Source organism: Schistocerca serialis, chromosome 1 (genome assembly GCF_023864345.2).
Source record: "Schistocerca serialis cubense isolate TAMUIC-IGC-003099 chromosome 1, iqSchSeri2.2, whole genome shotgun sequence".
NCBI lineage: Eukaryota > Metazoa > Arthropoda > Insecta > Orthoptera > Acrididae > Schistocerca > Schistocerca serialis.
In genome coordinates, this window is record NC_064638.1 from 288,390,504 (window position 1) to 288,414,215 (window position 23,712).

Genomic DNA, 23,712 nt, shown 5'->3' on the forward strand with positions numbered 1-23,712 from the left:
TTGTTGAGGTTCTGGAGGAATGTGGATAGGGTGTCCTCAACCCCGATCCAGATTGCAAAGATGTCATCAATGAATCTGAACCATGTGAGGGGGTTTAGGATTCTGGGTTTTTAGGAAGGATTCCTCTAGATGGCCCATGAATAGGTCGGCATAGGATGGTGCCATGCAGGCACCCACAGCTGTACATTGGATCTGTTAGTAGCAATGAGAGAAACTTTCCTGGATTAGTATGAAACAAACTACTTACATTCATTTGAATCCAGTCCTTATAGACAGCTATGGCCTTGCGTATAGCTGGCGAATGAGTGAAATTGAGCAGAAATGCTTGTCTGTAGACTTCATGCACAAAGTTAACGTTTTCACGTGTACTATACAGCACTTCACGCACCAAGTTAATGGCTGCTGAGTTTGGATCTTCACTGAAAAAAATAAAATAAAGAAAATGCAGTGCAAAATAAAATTTCTTCAATGTATAAAATGAAATAAACATCTGTACTAGAAATAAGAAGTCTTTGGCTGACAACTAGCAACAAAATTAATACCAAATTTTGACTTCTTAGAAATTATTCACATACTAAATTTCAGACTATGGTGTAAATACACTTTTCTACACAATTGTGAGCCCAGTCTCAAGTCATGAGTTTCTTCATCATAGGGCTTTTATTTAGATTTCTATAATCACTAATTTATTTCTTGTTCTCATAATAATCAGCCATGAAGCAATCATATTAGACAAGTGACACTATTTGTAAACAAAAGCACTCTTGGTAAGGCACACTCTGAAGCGTGTGCGCGCAAATGAATAAAATATTTTGAATCTGGTGCTTTCCAGTAGTGGCAAGTGGTCATTTTTCCATCTTTCACTCACACTACATCCCCCCCCCCCCTTTCAGTCCCACTTTCACTTCCATACATAAGAAAAGTAGATGTAGATGTGGATGTAGATGAAGAGGTAGATGTAGAGAACCTGAATTACCATTAACACCCGGCAAAAAACCATTCTATCAGTAACAGTAAAGACTCACTATCATACTCTGTTGCTACATGTTTATCAGTATTTCCCTGCTGCTGCAGTTTCACGGGTTAGTAAACTTTTTTCCTTATATTTTAATGCAATTTACTGCACTTGTTTCAAATCATGTCTATCTCTACCATTATTTTTTAAATGTTACCTTTCAACTTCAAAGGATGAACATGTTTTGTTATGGCAAGCCCTTTTATTTCCACTAATCCCAGGGAATACTTGCTGAACTGTACACCTTCCATCCCAAAAGTTCCAAGACTAATTTAACTGTGGCTTATAAATGATGCCAGCTCAGTGACTACAGTGGCAGCTTGAACTGTAAACAATAGATGTACATTTCAACAGCCAGTTGTGACCAGGCAGTATTATGTAGTGGGGCATGCAGTCCCAGCGTCATTGTGTCACAGACCGCAATGGAGCATCATCTCTTAATCCAGTTGAAGCAATGGAAATTCCATGCTGAAATATAAATATTTTCCTAATATTGCCTAAATCAAGCTCAAAACCCACAATTTCACACAGTTGTCTTACCCTAAAAGTACAAAGCCAGTTTCAGTTGTTAGTACACCAACTTTTGGTGTACTTTGAAATCATAATAAGATGTGCTACTACTCATAACCATCATAAATCATCATGGCTTGTGCCAACCTAGCCATTTCACTGAAAAACAAAAGTAGGTATAGCATATCGTAATTTCATAGTGTAGCACATAGCAAAACAACCAACAAGCAATTCTATACTTGTTTATTCAGTTTTGTCATTTTCTTTACAAAATTTTGTTTTCAAGTTAAACAGAGAGGCTGGCTTGTGCCATGATGATTTATGATGGTTATGAATTGACCACACCTGCTTTCAACGAACAACAGAAGGTTGTCTCTCAATGACAAAGTGACTGTATAATAAATTTTGGAATAATACAGCTATGTGCAATCAAGATCTCAACACATTAAAAGATCAACATCATTTCACCTTGACACATTTTGCTGTTAAAATTTCACACTGTCAAAACAACAGTCTGGGTGCTGTATAAAGTTAAAATACAGTTTTATAAATATTTTGTTCGAAAAAACATCAATTTGACAACTATTCATGTAAATGGTGAAAATAGGAACCACTATGACACATTTTATTGGCGTGCAAGGTTTTTTTACTAATAAACTGCATATCAGTACTTATTATGAAAATAAAATATTTTATTCCATTTGCAATTTTTTTCATGGTATTTCCAATTAAGTAATTATATTCAGCATTCTAAAAGCAGGGTGGAAAATGTCTGTGCAAAAAACATACCCATGGACTTAATTATTAGACAGATTGTTAGAAAGAAGATTTTTTCAATGACTTTTGTATAAAGTGCTTTATGTGAGAAAACAAAAGAACATCACATCAAGCACTTTCCAGTTCACATTGTAGCAATGAGCAGAATTGGCAACACACTGCAATCTGGAATGAATGCACTAACAGTAACTAGCAAGTATCCAATAAGGTGCTTTGCTTAACTGAAATTAAATCTGATTCGTGGAGAAAACCATAGCACAGTATTTTTTCCAAAGTAGTAATAAATACGAAATTGCTCCTAATGGCTTACATACATATAAACATTCATAATAATATGGTTGATATTGATTATGTACAGTTATAAGATAAATAAGATATAAATTTAAATTGTACTTACGTAACTGTGTGTCCACCTTCTGCCTGGGAAAATGCTGATGAATGATTTGAATCTGATAATGGCGACACAGCAGACTGTGCTTCATGGTTCGAGCCTGCTTGACTCACACTGACACGTCTGAGCTCTGTCCCTGGTGAACGGTCTGTTTCCTCATTCGGTGAGACACTATAAATAAAACAACTCTATATCTCCAATTGTGCAAAGATCTGATATTTCTTTGGGAGGTGTTCATACATAGTTATGCCAATTTCAATACTCAACATGTATAATAAATTTATCAATTCTGGCACAGAGAGCACCTGAAGAGAAATTCCTGACTTAGGTCAACAGAATCTCTAACAGATTTAAAAGTAATTTTAGGACTGAACCCATGAAAAGGGGATTATTTACTACTCTCAACACAAGCAAAGTACTTGAGAAACCTAGTGGTAGCAAAAGATTGAAATTTAATTTTTTGCACTCCTATTGAAGAAAAATTCTATGTATCATAGATAGAGAGATTACTGTATTCTGATACTGTAGTCGAACAGAAGCAACAGGACCATACAGCTGTTTGTGCATTTATGTTTCCATGTATTGTAAAAAAGAATGCAAGTTTGAAGTCAGAACTGTACACAGCACGTTTTCCATGGTGCAGATAATACATATTTTAAACATACAATGCAGGCTTTCATGGACAGTACTTGACTTTTTGGTGATTTGTTTTAAGGGCATTAGACCATGGTCCTGGGCTTATTTCCATGACTCACATTTTATCTTCTATGCTAGAAACTTTTTCAGAGGCAATAACAACTCAGAAAGGTTGTTTGAATTTGTAACTGCTCCCCGAGTTGTTATACCCTCCAATGTTTCCAGCAGTGGAAGACAAAATTTAGGCAGAGAAATATGCCTTGGATCACAGCCCAATGCCCATAAAACAAATATCATGAAAAACATATTTTAAGTTTCATTTACCTTTCTTTATGGAGGACAGATACTTAGTAGTCAACATTAACATCTTGCCGATGTCCAAATTCATGTAAGAATGAAGTAGTATCTGGCTATTATACTTTTAAACTGATTGGGTGGACATCATACAAAACAGATAAATAAATAAACTAGAATAAAACAAAAGTTATACATCCCTTGAGACCACAGTCCAATCACTGAGTCCCAAAACAAAAGATAAAACAGAGAGCAGGGGCAAAAGGTATCCTTTATTCTATACACTGCAGCACCTGTATAATATTTATTACCTACAACTCTGGCTTCACCACCTGCTGTTAAATCACAGCTGATCGAAATTATTCTTCTAGGGTTGTTCTGATGATATGGCATACAAACATTATATTTCTTGACATCTTGGGTTGTCGGGTGTTCTGCCGGATATCAGCGTCGTACTTGCACGATATTTCGGTCACGTAGCTCGAGACCTTCATCAGGTGCGACCTGAGACTGCTCCTCGAGTGGACCTGGTCCAGTATTTATGCCTATGGCCTTCCCCCTCCACCAACGGCTGCAGGCGCTTCCTCTGTGGTCCGCGCCCATTCCCTGCGACCTGCTGGAGCGTTGCTGCTCCGTTTTCCGTCCGCTGCGGTTCTAGGTGTTCCCTCTGCGGTCCGCGCCCACCAAACCCGCTCCTGGGGGTTTCATCTACGGTCTGGGATACCAGGCGTTCCCCCTGCGGTCCGCGCCCGCTCACCACGACCTGTTGGAGCGTTGCCGCTCCGTTTTTCGTCTGCTGCGGCTCTGGATGTTCCCTCTGCGGTCCGCGCCCACCAGTCCCAGTTCTGGGTGTTCCATCTTCGGTCTGGTGCTCCTGGCAGTCCGTCAGGGGCTCGTTTACCATCTCCATGTCTCTGGTTCTTCTGTTTGTGTAGTGTTGCAGCTGGCCCCGTTGCTCCTTTAACAATTCCAGAGCCGGATCCCAGGCTCTGCTTAGCTGATACCCTGTGTCACGATTCACAAGATCGTCAGCCATTTTAATCTCAATCGATTCTCGTATAACACTGTCCCAAAATCTGGGTGTTTGTGCTAGAATCTTGGTATCCTCATACTTCATGGCATGATCTAGTTCTAGACAGTGTTCAGCAATGGCTGACTTAGTCACCTGTCTTAATCTAGTGTGCCTCTGATGTTCTTTGCACCTGATGTCGTCTGGCCAATGTAGGACCTGCCACATTGACAAGGTATATTGTAAATCCCTGGTTTTCGTAACCCCAGGTCGTCTTTGACACTCCCCAGCAGTCCCCCGATCTTGTTGGATGGACAGAAAACACACTTGATATTGTGTTTACGCAGGATCCTACTGATTCTGGCAGAAATAGAGCCAGCATAGGGCAGATATGCCACCTTCTTTGCTTCATCTTGGTCTTCTTCAGGAACCTGTGGTATAGTGGCTGGTCGGAGTGCCCTCTCAATTTGTCTGTCCGTGTATCCATTCTTGGAGAAAACTGTTTTGAGACGTTCTATCTCTATGGGTAGATTCTCTTGGTCTGATAGGGCACGTGCTCTGTGGACCAAAGTGTTCAGAACCCCATTCTTCTGTGCAGGGTGGTGACAACTGCTGGCCTGCAGATATAAATCAGTGTGTGTTGGTTTTCGGTACACACTGTGGCCAATTGATCCATCTGCTTTCCTCTGGACTAGTACATCCAGAAATGGCAGCTGGCCATTCTTCTCCAGTTCCATGGTGAACTTGATATTAGGATGGCATGAGTTAAGATGTTCAAGAAACTCATTGAGCCTGTCCATCCCATGTGGCCAGATCACGAAGGTGTCATCCACATACCTAAAGAAGCATGTGGGTTTAAATGTGGCTGTCTCCAATGCCCTCTCCTCAAAACTCTCCATAAACATGTTGGCAACCACAGGGGACAGTGGGCTGCCCATAGCTACACCTTCAGTTTGCTCGTAATATTGGTTTCTGTACAGGAAATACGTGGATGTCAGTGTATGACTGAACAGGTCCAACAGAGCACCATCAAATTTCTCTGCAATTAGTTCTAGTGAGTCCTTCAGTGGGACCCTGGTGAACAGCGATACCACATCAAAACTAACCATGATGTCTGAATCTGTGATGTGCAGATGCTTGAGGCTTTGCAGGAAATCTCCTGAGTTGCGGATGTGGTGAATACATTTCCCCACATATGGAGCCAGGAGACCTTTCAAGTACTTGGCTATTGTGTACGTAGGTGCCCCAATATTACTGACAATAGGACGTAGGGGCACGACCTCCTTGTGTATTTTAGGCAGACCATACAGTCTAGGTGGCACTGGCGCTTTTTCCCGTAGTTGTCTGATGATCTTATCGGGCATCCCTGTTTCCTTCAAGAGAGCACTAGTCTTCTTGGCCACCTTGCCCGTGGGGTCACACTCCAGAATTGTGTATGCAGGATCCTCCAGAAGTTGGTTTACTTTCTCATCATAATCCACCCACTGCAAGATGACAGTGGAGTTCCCTTTGTCTGCTGGCAGTACCACAATGCTGTTGTCTTCCCGTAGTTTCTTGAGTGCAAGCCTCTCCTCGGTTGTGATGTTCGATTTCGGCGGCCTGGCCTTGGTGAGGGCCCTGCAGGTCTCTCGGCGGACTTCCTCTGCCACATTAGGTGGAAGTGTGGCTGCAACTTGCTCTACTGCACTGACGAAACCTGAAATGGGTACGTTTCTAGGGGTCGTAGCAAAGTTGAGACCCTTGCTGAGTACCTTTAAGGTTGTATCATCAAACTGTATGCCACTCAGATTCGTCACCGTGCGTGTCTCTTCCATCTGCTGTGCTTTCTTGTTCATGCGGTCAAGCGCCAGTACCACCTAGACTGTATGGTCTGCCTAAAATACACAAGGAGGGCGTGACCCTACGTCCTATTGTCAGTAATATTGGGACACCTACGTACACAACAGCCAAGTACTTGAAAGGTCTCCTGGCTCCATATGTGGGGAAATGTATTCACCACATCCGCAACTCAGGAGATTTCCTGCAAAGCCTCAAGCAACTGCACATCACAGATTCGGACATCATGGTTAGTTTTGATGTGGTATCGCTGTTCACCAGGGTCCCACTGAAGGACTCACTAGAACTGATTGCAGAGAAATTTGATGGTGCTCTGTTGGACCTGTTCAGTCATACACTGACATCCACGTATTTCCTGTACAGAAACCAATATTACGAGCAAACTGAAGGTGTAGCTATGGGCAGCCCACTGTCCCCTGTGGTTGCCAACATGTTTATGGAGAGTTTTGAGGAGAGGGCATTGGAGACAGCCACATTTAGACTCACATGCTTCTTTAGGTATGTGGATGACACCTTCGTGATCTGGCCACATGGGATGGACAGGCTCAATGAGTTTCTTGAACATCTTAACTCATGCCATCCTAATATCAAGTTCACCATGGAACTGGAGAAGAATGGCCAGCTGCCATTTCTGGATGTACTAGTCCAGAGGAAAGCAGATGGATCAATTGGCCACAGTGTGTACCGAAAACCAACACACACTGATTTATATCTGCAGGCCAGCAGTTGTCACCACACTGCACAGAAGAATGGGGTTCTGAACACTTTGGTCCACAGAGCACGTGCCCTATCAGACCAAGAGAATCTACCCATAGAGATAGAACGTCTCAAAACAGTTTTCTCCAAGAATGGATACACGGACAGACAAATTGAGAGGGCACTCCGACCAGCCACTATACCACAGGTTCCTGAAGAAGACCAAGATGAAGCAAAGAAGGTGGCATATCTGCCCTATGCTGGCTCTATTTCTGCCAGAATCAGTAGGATCCTGCGTAAACACAATATCAAGTGTGTTTTCTGTCCATCCAACAAGATCGGGGGACTGCTGGGGAGTGTCAAAGACGACCTGGGGTTACGAAAACCAGGGATTTACAATATACCTTGTCAATGTGGCAGGTCCTACATTGGCCAGACGACATCAGGTGCAAAGAACATCAGAGGCACACTAGATTAAGACAGGTGACTAAGTCAGCCATTGCTGAACACTGTCTAGAACTAGATCATGCCATGAAGTATGAGGATACCAAGATTCTAGCACAAACACCCAGATTTTGGGACAGTGTTATACGAGAATCGATTGAGATTAAAATGGCTGACGATCTTGTGAATCGTGACACAGGGTATCAGCTAAGCAGAGCCTGGGATCCGGCTCTGGAATTGTTAAAGGAGCAACGGGGCCAGCTGCAACACTACACAAACAGAAGAACCAGAGACATGGAGATGGTAAACGAGCCCCTGACGGACTGCCAGGAGCACCAGACCGAAGATGGAACACCCAGAACTGGGACTGGTGGGCGCGGACCGCAGAGGGAACATCCAGAGCCGCAGCAGACGAAAAACGGAGCGGCAACGCTCCAACAGGTCGTGGTGAGCGGGCGCGGACCGCAGGGGGAACGCCTGGTATCCCAGACCGTAGATGAAACCCCCAGGAGCGGGTTTGGTGGGCGCGGACCGCAGAGGGAACACCTAGAACCGCAGCGGACGGAAAACGGAGCAGCAACGCTCCAGCAGGTCGCAGGGAATGGGCGCGGACCACAGAGGAAGCGCCTGCAGCCGTTGGTGGAGGGGGAAGGCCATAGGCATAAATACTGGACCAGGTCCACTCGAGGAGCAGTCTCAGGTCGCACCTGATGAAGGTCTCGAGCTACGTGACCGAAATATCGTGCAAGTACGACGCTGATATCCGGCAGAACACCCGACAACCCAAGATGTCATTAGATCGCCGGGAAAGCCTGAAGAGTTACATTATATTTCTTAGCTAATTCGTATGTCACCGATCAAGAGGGCAGTGTGGTTGACCTACTGGATTTGCAACTGCGAGGAGCATGGTTCAAATCTTCATCCAGCCAAGCAGACTTTGGTTTTCTTTGATTTCTCCTGTATGCTTATCTAATACAAGCTCATACTTTGTCTCTAATGAACTAATCGTCAACTGGCCATTAAATAATCTTCCCTTCTTCCTTCCTCCCTAAGTCATACCTATACTGTTCTGTAAATTGCAGTATCCATAATGTTCACGGTACCTATTTCCTACTATCTTCCCAAAGCTAAAATAAAAGCAAGTGTCCATTCAGCAATGACAGATAAAAGTTACGTCTAATTTTTTGTTACTTCATTTCCAGTACTCTGACCAACTTTTCTTTCTGTACATGTGGAAGTGTCATAGTAGTAACAGTGAAGGATGGAGTAAAATATTTTGAAGTACTACATACCCAAATGCAGAGATAAACTGCACATTGCTAAGTGACAACATTTCTTACTCAGACTGGTGAATATTTAATTCAGCACTGAAAAAGTCATTCGGAATGCAAATGTAATGTTTCATATTGCAAGGGCCTTACAAAATATCTCCATTTCTAGAATGCAGGAAAAGAATTTAGAGCTTTAACAGATACTGTTTGCTTCTACAGTTAACCTTTCAACATAAGATCATTTGCTTATTAGAACTGATTGCAAAAATAAAAATGATCCTGATGGCTGGCTTCAAAGTTTAAGAATATTTTAATATCACTAAAAAGACTGACACTATTATGTAAAATAATTTGCGTTAAAGTAAGGAAAAGGGGAAAAAAACACACATATATAACGTGTCTTACCGGAGTTACATGTTGCAAGCAATGTTCACAGATATAACGTCAGTTGGGTGGCTGTGCCTAACTCTACACTGTACTAAAACGGGGAAGACATTTGACGACCAAGAGGGGCAGAAACAAACACAGATAACACAGAAAAATTTTACATGAGGCATTGGTTCCCATTTCCATTTTCAGTATCTGCTGAGTTGTGACAAAATGCAGTGGGGCTAGGAGGAAGTGGCTTTGCTGTGTCTTCACTTCTCACAAGGAATGAAAACAAAATTCACTGTCTCATCTTTCTTTAAGGCAGGTCAACTTCACCACAACAAGCACCTCCTAGTGGCCAATCATCATCTACCATTTAATTGTAGAACACAGGCAGGCACAGAAGTCTAATAGGCATTGCTTCCCTGCACACATAACATGTTAGTATAGTTGTAAAGATTGTTCAGATATGTTTTCTCTTTTGTTTAATCCAAATTATTTCATTTAATAGTGATAGTCTAAAATCAAGATTTTCGTTTCTTTTTCTTTTTTTAGTGATTTGAATATGATTTCTACCCTGAAATAATTCATCATAATAATTATATTTCGGGAATAAAGATAACAATTAAACTCAAGACATAACATTCTGATCATATACTTCGCTTCTTAGAAGCTTCTGAAAATATATGTTATTTCCAGATAGGATTTTGGGTGTAGCTCATTTTTAGTTATTTTACACTACCTGTTTGGACCGTAGCAGTAAAGTCCCAAGAAAAACTCCAAGAACTGCAACAGAGCTGAATTACAGTGGTCACATTCTTTTTTGTGTGGGTAAGCAGTTTTTGTCACCACCATATTAATCTTTAGGTACATTCCTTTTAAAATACTGTATTGCAAAAACTGACTGTATATGTCTGCAATCACTCATATCTTCAACCTCCACTACCTATTTTTAAAGTGATCTAACCACAAAACATTTCAGTGTCAGGGATATGACCACTACAGGAAAATACTATGTAGTGGATACACAACTTTTTTGATGTTTCGCACTAGCCTACATCAATATGCATCTAATACTCAGTGTCTTTACTGACTTTCTTATTAACTGTGTATCAACACCCATTTCTTCAGAAACCAAAACCCACACAACTAGTTTACAACAGTTTCAATTTAACAAAAGTTTTCTGGTGTGATTAGCAACTTTATGTAGTTTGGTATTAACATAAACAAGTGTGATGCAGGTAAAGTTGATTTCGTTACAAAACTAGTACACCTGGAATACAATCTCATACTCATTTAACAACAAGATTAGAAGGCTTGTATTATACCTGCTGGATGGAGCTGGGACAAATGTGTGTTCACTTCCTTTTTTTGTGATATGTGTAAAAATGGCAACCCATCTGATCACAGCAACACGGCAGGCAATGAAAGGGTCAGTTCGTTTTTTACCATCAGCTGTCTCCACAGGAGCAGGACACGCACGCTTCTTCAAGGGTACTTCTGTTAAAAGTAATCAGTATTAACATCATATACCCATACAAAACATACTGTTCTTGAATATACAGTGTGAAAAATTACAAGGCACATCAATTCACAGCTGTTAATCTGTCACTAGCTGCTAATAACAAGTTCTAAGGACTCGTAACATTGATAATTATCATGTTTAAAAATTACCTCAAAGATAGTTACATACATGGAAAAAGATAAAAACTTCTGATCCATTAATTTAGCAAGTTTGCCCACACAAGAAGTATAATAATTTGTGTTAGATCAGCCAAACTGATTACTGCAGTCAGTCATATTAAAGTGAAAATATTATTTTGTTTTAGACAAAAGTCTTTTGTCTGGATAAAGAATACAAGACAACTGAAGAGAAGGAGAGCTCTTTAGTCCAAAAGAACATAATTTTTCACATGAAAAAAGTTGCTTAATTAGACCACAAAAAATTACTAGTACAGATGAGCACTATAACTTTTCTGTTGATAGTTTATTATAGATTTTTTACTGACTCTTGAACCTAGACCCCTACCTTCAGGGGCAGTGCGCTATTAATTGTCCCATCCAAGCACTCCTCATGGACCAATTCAAAATTTCAACCTGTGACTGATTTGTCTTTATACTTTTCATACTTACATCTATAACCATTATGTGTTTGTTTCATATCTCCTACCGAATTTAATAAGTCCAACAAAGAGTTCAATTCCTGGTCTTTTAAGTCCCACAGCACAGTAAATATAGTTGTTACTTCTTGGAGTACTTGATAGGTATAATTTGTGTAACATATTGTTAAAGGTGTTCCAGTTATTGCAAAGCAAACTGCACTGCAACTGATTCCCTGTGTATCCTGTCAGATGGCAGCTTAGTCTCAAGAAGATGAATCTGATGAAGCACACTTATTTGCAGTGACACTCACCTGTGATAAAAGCCAGAATGAAATACCCATAACATTCCTAATATATTTTCATAAATAGTTTGAGATGTCGAAATGAGATTATGGCAAATGATAGCACACAAAGATATCATTATTAGGCAAAACTTCATTATCTATCATGTTATTATTCCACTAACTACACACTTTCTCGATGAAAGAATGTAACCTTTAAGGGCCACTGATGGTGAAATGAAAAAATGCTCTGGGTTTTGGAACAACATAAGTGGAGATGGTTGGTTGGTTTAAAAGGGGGGGGGGGGGGAGGAGGGGGAGGAAGGGATCAAACTATGAGGTCATCGGCCCCTTTTTCCAAATCAAGAAAACCACAACAACGCAAGAAACAGGTAGAAGAGATTAAAACAAGAAAGCAGGTTACCATGGCTGGCTGACCATGAGAATAAAAAGGAGAAGCCAGCCACTCTGCAACACATTAAAACATCCACCCTAAAAGCACTAGGGTGGAGGACGCAGAGGGGCAAAGGAAATGCGCTAAAACTTAGAACAAATGATAAAACCAACCCTCACGAATAAAATGTAAAAATAAAGCTGCTGTCACCCGACAGTGAAGGAAGGGTGCCGGGAAAGTTAAAAGTCCGCTGCAGAGTGGCTAAAAGTGGGCATTCCAGCAATAGGTAGTCAACCGTCATTTGTGAGCACAGCAACACTGAGGTGGGTCCTCATCACGGAGGAGGTAACCATGCGTTAACCACTTACAGCCACTGCGGAGGCGGCAGAGGGTAACTGATTCCCTGTGAGAGGACCGCATTGAAGACTTCCACACATTCGTAGTCTCCTTAATGACACGAAGTTTGTTGTGCGTACTGTTATGCCATTCCATCTCCCAAAGCCGAAAAACCCTGTGGCGTAAGACAGAATGCAGGTCAGTTTCGGAGATGCCCATCTCCAGAAGCGGTTTCCACATGGCCTGTTTGGCCAGCCTGTCGGCAAATTCGTTGCCTGTGATTCCGACATGTCCTGGGGTCCACACAAACACCACTGAACGACGGGACTGTTCCAGGGCATAGATGGACCCCTGAAAGGACACTACAAAAGGATGGCAAGGTTAGCACTGGTCGATAGCTTGTAGGCTGCTCAAGGAGTCAGTACACGGGAGAAATGACTCACCAGGGCATGAGCGGAGGTGCTCAAGAGCACGAGGTATGGCTGCCAGCTCTGCAATGAAAACACTGCAGCCATCTGGCAAGGAGTGATGTTCAATATGTCTTCCATGAGCATATGCAAAGCCTATGTGGCCATCAATCATTGAGACATCGATGCAAACCACTTCATGGCCCCGGTACATGTCGAGAATCGAGAGGAAATGATAGCAGAGTGCCGCAGGGTTAACGGAGTCCTTAGGGTCCTGCGAAAGGTCCAGAAGAATCTGTGGCCTAGGTGTAGACCATGGAGGTGTACGTGAATGGACCTCAAGGAGAGGTGGTAACAGGAAGAATTCCAGTTCAGACAGAAGAGACCAGACGGAAACTGCAATCGTAAGCCTTGACCTGGGCCGCCAATGCGGGAGCTGAACCGCCATGGTTGGGAAAAGGAGACAGTAATTTGGATGCATAGGAGAACTATGAACGTGTGCAACATAACTGGTAAGCAGTTGTGCACACCTAACCTTCAATGGAGGAACTCTGGCCTACACCACGACACTGGTCACTGGACTCGTGCTAAAAGCTGCCGTCGCTAGGCGAACGCTACAGTAGTGCACTGGGTCGAGTAAATGCAACACTTAGGGAGCTGCCGAACCGTAAACCAGACTCCCACAGTCAATGCAGGATTGAACAAGAGCTCTGTAGAGCTGCAGCAGCATACAGCAATCTGCAACCCAGCTGCTGTTGCTCAGGCACAGGAGGGCATTGAGGTGGTGCCAGCACTTCCGCTTAAGCTGACAAAGGTCAGGTAGCCAAGTCAATTGGGCATCGTAAACCTGTCCTAAGAATCGAGATGTCTCCACTACAGTGAGTGGATCATAATTAAGGCAAAGTTTTGGTTCTGGATGCACAGTGCGACACCGACAGAAATGCATGACACACAACTATGCGGCTGAAAACTGGAAGCCATGGGTTAGAGCCCATGACTGCGGCGTGTGAATGGGGCCCTGTATGCGCTGCTCAACAACACCAGTACTGAAGGAACAGTACGAAATGAAGAAGTCATCCGCATACAGAGAAGATGAGACTGATGGCCCTACAGCTGCTGCCAGACCGATAATAGCCACTAAAAATAGGGAGACACTCAATACGGAGCCCTGCGGAATGCCATTCTCCTGAATACGTTGGAAAGTATGGAAGGCACCAACTTGGACACTGAAAATACGGAGCGACAGGAAGTTTTGGATAAAAATCAGGAGTGGACCCCGGAAACCCCACTCATACAATGTGGCAAGCATGTGATGTCGCCAGGCCGTGTTGTATGCTTTACCTAAGTCAAAAAAGATGGCAACCAAATGTTGTCATCTGAAGAAGGCTGTTCAGATGGCAGACTTGAGGGACACAAGATTATCAGTGGTAGAGCGACCCTGATGGAAGGCGCCCTGACATGGAGCCAGTAGGCCACGTAAGTCCAGGACCCAACCCCACTGCCAAAACACCATACATTCCAGCAGCTTACAAAAAAAGTTGGTGAGGCTGATGGGCTGGTAGCTATCCACATCAAGTGGGTTTTGACCAGGTTTGAGCACCGGAATGATTGTGCTCTCCCGCCACTGGGATGGAAAGATGCCATCGCACCAGATCCGGTTGAAGATGACAAGGAGATGTCACTTTTAGTCAGACGAGAGATGTTTAATCATCTGACTGTGGATCCGATCCGGCCCAGGAGCTGTGTCGGGGCAATGTGCAAGGGTGCTGAGGAAATCCCACTCTGTAAAGGCGGCCTTATAGGGTTCACTGTGGCGAGTAGCGAATGAGAGGACTTTACTTTCCATCCGGCATTTGAGGGTGCGAAAGGCTGAGGGGTAGTTCTCCGATGCAGAGGCTCAAGCATAGTGATCAGCAAAGTGCTCCGCAATTGAGTTTGTGTCGGTAGATAACACGCCATTTATGTTAATTCCAGGGACACCTGTTGGGCCCGATACCCAAAAAGATGTCTGATCTTCATCCAGACATGGGAAGGTAAAGTATGGCACCCAATGGTCGACACGTACTTCTCCCAACACTCCTGCTTCCATCGTTTTATAAGCTGGTGACGACGGGCACAGAGCCGCTTAAAGGCTATTAGGTGCTCTAGGGAAGGGTGCTGCTTATGTCACTGTAGAGTTTGGCAACGCTCTTTAATTGCCTCAGTGACTTCCGGTGACCACCGCGGGACTGTCTTTCGTCCGGGGCACCCTAAAGAACGAGGGGTCACATTTTCTGCCTCAGAAACGATCGTTGTAGTGACCTGCTCAACAACATCGATGGCATCATGTGGGGGACATTCAGCAGTGACATCAGGGGTGAATGCTTCTCAGTCTACCTTGTTTAAAGCCCATCTGGGTAGGCTTCTGCAGGCATGACGTCGGGGGAGTGACAGGAAGATGGGGAAGTGATGATTACCACACAGGTCGTCATGTGCTCTCCAGTGGATAGATGGGAGAAGACCAGGGTTGTAAGCTGAGAGATCAATGGCCAAATATGTGTGATGTGCCACACTGAAATGTGTGGGGGCACATGTAAAGAGAGGCAGAGGTCGAGTTGTGACAGTAAATTTCTGACCTCCCAAACTCTGCCAGTAAGCATGGCACCACCCCACCAGGGTTTATGCGCATTAAGATGTCCCAAAAGTAGGAAAGGTTTAGGGAGTTGATCAATCGTGCAGCCAATGCATTCAGCGGTACCGCACCATCTGGAGGAAGATATACGTTGCAGACAGTTATTTCCTATGTCATCCTTATACCGATAGCCACAGCTTCAAGAGGGGTTTGAAGGGGCACAGGTTCACCACATACTGAGTTTAGCACATAGACGCAAACTCCATCTGACACTTGATTATAATCCCTACGGTTCCTGTAATATACCTTATAGCCACGGAGAGCAAGGGTCCGCATTGCCGGGAACCAGGTTTCCTGGAGAGCAATGCAGAAAGCAGGTGTAAAGCTTAACAGTTGCTGTAGCTCAGCCAGGTGGTGGAAAAAAAACGCCGCAATTCCACTGGAGGATTACGTAATTGTGAGACTGGGAAGGCATGAAACACTCAATGAGGCAGTCTATGCCTCAGGGTCACCTGCTGCCACCAGATGAGTACCTGTGAAATCAACATCCATTGAGTCTGAGGGCCCAGTGAGATCTAGGTCCTCAGCGGACACCAGAATCTCCACCTCATCCTCAGACACAGAGCTTGTAGGTAGTGGTGGTGTGGGTGCCACTGCAGTGCCTTGGTTCTTGGGGGTCTTAATTTTTATGTTTCTCTCGCTGCTCCTTAGGTTTGTCCAGCTGGGAGGGCTTCACCAATTCAGTCTCAGGGACTGAGGAGGACCGTGAAGCCCTACAACCAGCTACCTGTGGTTGCTTCAGCCACTGGTGGGGTGTCAGCTTTGCCACTGGCAGGAACCTGGGAAGGGAGTGACCCAATGGATCCCTTCCTGGCAAGAGGAGCCGAAGAAGACTTACGCTTCTCTGACTGAGAAGTGGCGACTGACATCCCTGATGGTTGGGGAGGGGAAGGGTGTTGCTCCTGAAGTAGGTTGTGCAGGAGCAACAGGAAGGGAAGTGCCCCCGACCATCAAGGAGGCAAGTGGAGTCTGACAGCTGAGAGCCAACTGTACATGGCAGAATGGAAAATGGTAGAACCGTTGCATAAAAATTTCTCGGTTTACTCTCCGCGTCAAATTTGGACAAAATCCCAAGCTTTCGATGACCACCTCCATCATCTTCGTCAGGAGTATAACTGTTGTCATAGCGGCGGTGTAGGTTGACATCATATTCACAGGATGTGGCCTCTCATATTTCCTCTTAGCCTCAGTGTAGATCAGTCGGTCCAGTGTCTTATATTCCATTATTTTTCTTTCTTTCTGGAGAGCCCTGCAGTCTGGCGAGCAAGGCGAATGGTGTTCTCCGCAGTTGACACCGATGGGAGGCATGGCACTGGGAGTATTGGGATGTGAAGGATGTCCACAATCCCGGCAGGTGATGCTGGAAGTACAGCAGGAAGACATATGGCCGAACTTCCAGCACTTAAAGCACCGCATCAGGGGAGGGATATATGGCTTTACGTCACAGCAGCAGACCATCGCCTTGACTTTCTCGGGTAATGTGTCACCCTTGAAGGCCAAGATGAAGACACTGGTGGCCACCTGATTATCCCTTGGACCCCGGTGGATGTGCCGGACAAAATGGATACCTTGCTGCTCTAAATTGGCACGCAGCTTATCGTCACACTACAAAGGAAGGTCCCTGTGAAATATGATACCATGGACCATATTTAAGCTCTTATGAGGCGTGACGGAAACAGAAACATCCCCCAGATAGTTACAGACAAGTAGTGCCCGTGACTGGGCAGAGGATGCTGTTTTGATCAAGACAGACCCTGACAGCATTTTGGACAAGCCCTCCACCTCCTCAAACTTGTCCTCTAAATTCTCCACAAAAAACTGAGGTTTCATTGACAAGAAAGATTCCCCAAGACGGTTGGTGTTTGACCACCAGCAAGAGATGACATACTACACTTCATGGCATGTCATCCCCCTGATGCCACCCACTCCGACCGGGGGCTCTCCCCATGGGTGCCACCAACTGCAGCAAAGGCCACCTGGCAGGATGGCCTTTGCCAGGAGTCCCAATGCCCCAGGGTGATGGGCATCTACTCCTTGGCATACATTGGGAGTTAACGCCGCAGGCATCAGCAGTGCGATCCCTGTGGGGTCAGTGGGCTACAACCAACAGGGTACCTGGCGGCCCTACCACAATCGACTGGCTACCGTGCTGACAATCGGGCACAAACAAGCTAAGAAATCCATTATTGTCAACAGCATGGAAAGAGAAACTGCACAGAGGATGGAGGAAAACACATCCAAGAGGGTGACCTCGCCCAACAGCTGGAGAATGAGCAGAAGTGCAGATCCATGTCAACGAAGGATGCGAGAGGTCTCAGCGCATGATGGACACTATGCACCATGTAAGGCGCCCTTCCCCAGTTGGCTCGCTCTTAGGGAAAATTTTGAAAAATGGAGGTCAAACCCTACAGGGGACCATCACATGAAGGCCGAAACGTCTGAGACTCCTTTTAGTCACCTCTTACAACAGGCAAGAATACCTCGGGCCTATTCTAACCCCCAGACCTGTGGGGGGAGGGGGGGGGGGCATAAGTGAAGACATTACACATTTATTTTTGTACTGAGGATGTATTTTTTCATAAGCTACTGACCTTAGTTTTCCTTAGTTCCTCACTTAATAAACCACTGTTTCAGAATCTCTCGTGTCTACACAACATGCTAGGGAGATGACAGTGTTTGAACTTCACTGTGTTTTGGCAATAGAAGCAAATTTTAACATGGCAACAAGAGAAATATAGGTTTTACTCAAAATTTGCCACTCACGATGCTTCTCTGAAAGTTACGAATGGTTAACATGCCAGGTAATAATAAATTGTTGCTTTTGCTGCATTTTCAGTGAAATTCTTTTCAGATACTAACCAAAGCAGAGGTGACCACAGATCCTTTTGTGGAGAGGCTCCACCTAACATTTACAAAAAAAAAAAAAATGAGTGTAGGCTTCAGTTTAGAATGGCACCTTCCCTCCTGCATTCGGCGTTTTTCTCCTACAGCACATGCCCACAACATCCATCACTTACCGCTCTCCTTACACGTGCCCTGCCAATTCTACATATATACCTTTACTTCTACACATTATTCTGTGTGCACTTTAAGTAAATTATTCAGACATTGAATAATGGTGTGGCAGAAACAAATACAATTTGCTTCCACACAGCTGTATTAAGGGCAAGCCATCATTTTATTCACACTCAAAAATTGCAAATCAATGTCTTCATTCTCAAGCAGTCTTAATGACTAAATGGGTTTTAGTGGTATACTCTGGTTGAAAATATTCCTATCATGCACATGCTCATACCTTTCATAACGCACTGTTTAAGTAACCCACACACACAAGAAAACACTAAATTTAAAAATGGTAAAATACTAATAGGCCTTACCTAAAACGGGCTTGTATAGACTTGTCATATGAGAAAACTCTGGGAAGATATGTGGCAAGTAATACTGCTTGAAACGTTCAAACAGAAATGTGAAACATTTATGCTGCCTATTAACACGGTCCCTCCATTCCACCTTTGTAACCTGAAAAATGTATACTCTGTAGAGGAGTGAAATATTGACTTCTTCAGACAATCGGAAGACTATGAGCAAGATTTCAGACAAAAATATCAACTAAAGGTAACAAAAACATTTTGGTGCTTATTAATGAATCAACATATATTTAAAGACACTAGGTGTACAAACATATAAATATCAGGAGTTAAGGGGAGAATATCTAACCTGGGACACCATGAACTCCAGTAACGCGTCAAGGAAAAACCGAGTGGGGTCTTCTGGCTGCTTCTCCCCACTTTGTGGAGACAACAGTGGTTGTATTTCCACAGGACATACAGGACCTATGCCATTAACAAGGAATACAAACAGATATATTACACTTACTGTAAAGAACAAATTTTTATTTTATTCACAAAATAATGCTAATTTGTTAGGGCTGGATTACATGGTAATGGTAGAGACCATAAGCATATTTTACAATGAGATTACTCACATGGATATGAGTCATGGGGCAAGGAGACATGCTGACTAAATATGTATATTATGCAAAAAGAGAGATTGGTGGAAGGCTATTTCAGTTTGGGTGGGAAGGATTTTCGGATGAGAAATTTTATTTTCAGGGCTTGTGTTCACATAATCGTTGCCTTGCAGTAGAAGCTGATTGATTCTAGTCATGAAGCAGTAACAGTGTGATGAGGAGTTTTCTTTTCTCATTCAGAACACGTTACTACTCTTGTATTGCCTGTCACTTGCTTCCATAAAGTACAGAAAACCAAGAAGATAGGTTGGCAATTGCTGTTTCATCACTAAGTCGCCACTCACTGCTCTTGCAGTTACATTGTTGGCTGGCCACATAGAAATCGCTTACATTACCAACTGGGCACCCGGACGCTCACGGAAGTTGCTGACCTTCAAAAATCGTGTCCATTTGGAGCTGATAAATATGGCCAGCAACCTGGCCAGAGCAAACAGGCATTGGTACTCATCAACTGGGGTGATGTGAGTCCAATTTGGTTGGCTGGTGTAATTGGGGGATTAAGGAACTAAACAGCAACATCTTCCCTCTGCCAAAAGTTACTGACATAAGTCAGTAATATGACTGAATTGTAATGGTATGCAGGAGTGGCAAAATCAAGGCACTGAAAAAATATTTTTGCCAGAAATTCGTCCATAAAAGAGCATTCTAGATATAAATTTTAATAGTACCAACTGTAAGCATTGTGGAGTACTGGTTCAAGATCACAATTAAAAAGTAATTCAGACAATTTTACATAAGCACATGCATGAATACTGATTTGTTGTTTTCCCACTTGCATCACCACATATGCGAAATGGTGAGTCCTGAGTGTAAAGCATTTTGTATTCTGCCATTTGCTAGGAGTGAATATGCAATTTCAGCTCAATATACATCTTGTTTGAAGTTTGAATGTGATCCCCCATTTGGCAAAAACATCCGCCGATGGTCTAGTCAATTCAAAATGATTAGATATGACCATACAGGGAAAAGCATGGGATGACCAAAAGCACCTAGAGAAGATGTTGACCATATCACAGGAACTTAACCTCCACAGCCCTAATAAATCTGTTCAGAAAGCAGGTCTTGACCTTCATTTGTCAAAGACAACAATGTAGAAAGTTTCAGGAAAATGTTTACCCATGTGACCATACCAGTTAAAGTTGGTATGTACGCTGTGAAACCAGATTATTATGGTGTACATTACAACTTTGGAAGAGAAGTGTTGCAATGAGAAGAGGACTTTCTTTATCGGGTGGTGTTCAGTGATAGGCAATTTTTCATCTAAATGGGAAGATAAATACCCATAAGGTTCATATCTTGTGTAAGAAAGTCCTCCTGAACTTGTACAATATCAAAGAGATTCCCCAAAATTAAACATTTTCTGCATTGTGTCCCTTTGTCAAGTGTACAGACCTTTCTTTTTTCACTGAAGCTACCAAAAGAAGGGTGGTTTAGCTGGATATCTTGCAAGAATAGCTCTTTCTCCAATTATAAGGAGAACTTGAAAACTTTATTTGGCAACAAGATGGAGCTCCTCTTCATTGGCAGCTCTTTGTACAAGAGTGGTTGAATGTCTACCACCCTGGCCATTGACTGGTCGTAACGGTCAATATGACACAGATCTTTTCCACTGGCCTCCACATTCACCTGACCTCACGACATGCATTTTTTTCCGCTTTGGGGCTTTATAAAAGATCATTTCTATGTTCTTCTACCACCTAATGATTTGATAGAGTTGACACACAGAACTGATCAGGTTACTGCTTCCAATACTGCAGACTTATCAACCAAGAGTATGATTTTAGGCTTATGTGTGCCGTATAACTGACAATGCACATACTGAATATTTGTAAGAAAAACTAGGTTATTTTACCTCCAATTTACTGTTTGATTTGTTGTAAATACTGTATTTACTCGAATCTAAGCCGCACTTTTTTTCTGGTTTTTGTAATCCGAAAAAGCGCCTGCGGCTTAGAATCGAGTGCAAAGTAAGCGGAAGTTCTGAAAAATGTTGGTAGGTGCCGCCACAACTAACTTCTGCCATCGAATATATGTAGCGCTACACAGGCATGCTTTGCAAGCACAAAGATAAATACTGGCGCCAAAACCTCTGTGTCAGTAAATAAATAAAAAAAAGTGGAAGACGAGCTTTTTTTCTTCGCCCCGAGTTTTGACCACTGCATTTTCATACATCATCCAATGAAGTAAATACAAATGCCGTATTGTTCATCTTCGAATGTAGCAGCATTTCAATGTACTACGAAAATCCGACTAGCAAGACTGGTTGGGATGTCTGTCATTATGGCCAACTGTACGTTCTGAATTTTTTCTTACCTGTAAGAAGAGATGGTTGCTAATAGGAACTTTTATCAATTGTGAATCACATGCAGTATTCTCTTCACGATAAGAATAATACGAATTTAAACATTTTGCCATGTATTCTTTCGTGTTTGCTGCTATCTCATTTAAATCCTGTCTGCCTAATAAACTACGAAACTAGAGTGAAATAACAGCAAACGCGGAAGAATATACATATCATGTCATGTTTATATTCGTATTATTCTTATGCGTAATAGTGATACAGTCAGAAATGAAGCAAGGCAATTGACTAGATTTTTAAATCTAAGATGACTCTAATTTCTTTGCAGAATGTAATGTACTAAAGAGGCGTCTGCAAAGATTTTCAAACGGAGAAAAATTTTCGCTATAGCAGTCTCTTGCCACTGTTTCGGTAATGAGACGATTCCTCTTCTTTTAAATCCCGGCGGTAGCGTGCACAAAAGCAAGCCATGCACAGGTAGTAAACAGTCATTATCAGAATGCGACAAACAATGTATGACACAGTACAGTAATGCATTTTCAGCTTAGAGTGATGTAAACGCCTATAACAAAGAGAATGGCACTCATCAGATCAAAGAAAAATAAGAAATCAATTCCATCCAGATGAAGCACGTGTGAAAGGAAGGGTACCCATATAAATACGGACGGAGTGCCTGACGCATAGCAATGGCTACCTGGTAAAGCTTACCTGCTAAGCTTACGACTCGTACCAAACTACTGTCGCTGTATCGCCATTCATTCGACCTAAATTGTGTCTCATATTACAATGGCCCAACTTTGTTTCGATTTGGAGGTGCAGCCTAAAACTTTTCTCTCCCCTTGAATTTCGAGTCTCAAATTTCAGGTGTGGCTTAGATTCGGGCAAATTTTTTTCCCTTGATTTCGAGTTTCATTTTTCAGCTGCGGCTTAGATTCGAGTGCGGCTTAGATTCGAGTAAATACGGTAGTCTAAATTAAACTGTTATAACATACCAAAGAAACTGCGACATTCTTTTATGGACATGCTGTATGTTAGGGTGAGGTAAAAAGAATTGTGGGTTAGGCCAGTATGTGTGTCAGAGAGCAGATGAGGGTTCTCCTGTAGTGAAAGAAACCTCTCCCACACCTGATGACCCCCCCCCCCCCCCTCCACCACAGCCACCCAAACCCAATGAACGGCTAAGACAGAAACAGAAAAAATAATGCATTCTAGCCAAGAGATTCATAATAGTAAATGTGGTAAGGCTAATAATGTAATAGATATCAGTCGGACTGACAGTAGTAAATAAGGAAAGAGAAATAACAAGGGCAGTAAATGGGTAGGAGAGGGTGTGTGTTTCTCTGGGGCTGATCACACAACAGGGAGCCTCCCTCACATCGGTGTCACCTCCCACCCCAGTTTGTTACCATCAAAGAGTTAAAGATAGGATAGAGTCCACTCGTCATATAGTATCAACGATAAGGAGTAGTAAAATATATTGCAGCAGAAAAAAAGGGTTAACAGCATTTAAAAGCAATTAAAACAGAGCAAAAGAGGGACAATAATGGTAGCTGGCAGAGGATGTAAGGTTGAAGGGCCTTGGTCCAGAAAGCGGTGGGAGATAGCCAAACACTAACCACCTAGTCCCTCTTCTAATATAGTTTGAAACTGTGGTGTCACCGCCAGACACCACATTTGCTAGGTGGTAGCTTAAATCGGCCGCGGTCCATTTAGTACATGTCGGACCCGCGTGTCGCCACTGTGTGATCGCAGACCTAGCGCCACCACAAGGCAGGTATCGAGAGACGATATAGCACTCGCCCCAGTTGTACGAGGAGATTGCTAGCGACCATATGGACGAAGCCTTCCTCTCATTTGCCGAGAGCCAGTTAGAATAGCCTTCTGCTAAGTCCATGGCTACGACCTAGCAAGGCGCCATTAGCCTTACCTACTTTGAGAGTTATA

The 23,712-nt window shown here is 43.1% G+C and overlaps 1 protein-coding gene across 1 annotated transcript in view; it reads right to left on the reverse strand.

Annotated features, from left to right (window-relative positions):
* LOC126468380 (probable Rho GTPase-activating protein CG5521) overlaps nucleotides 1-23,712 on the reverse strand; it is a 276,527-nt gene that overhangs the window by 206,318 nt on the left and 46,497 nt on the right. Inside the window, exons 6-10 of the mRNA XM_050096545.1 lie at nucleotides 19,157-19,272; nucleotides 18,817-18,958; nucleotides 10,577-10,748; nucleotides 2,700-2,864; nucleotides 248-419 (exon numbers count right to left, since the gene is read on the reverse strand). Of these exons, the coding sequence (XP_049952502.1) occupies nucleotides 248-419; nucleotides 2,700-2,864; nucleotides 10,577-10,748; nucleotides 18,817-18,958; nucleotides 19,157-19,272 (767 nt within the window). The remainder of the gene's footprint in view (nucleotides 1-247; nucleotides 420-2,699; nucleotides 2,865-10,576; nucleotides 10,749-18,816; nucleotides 18,959-19,156; nucleotides 19,273-23,712) is intronic.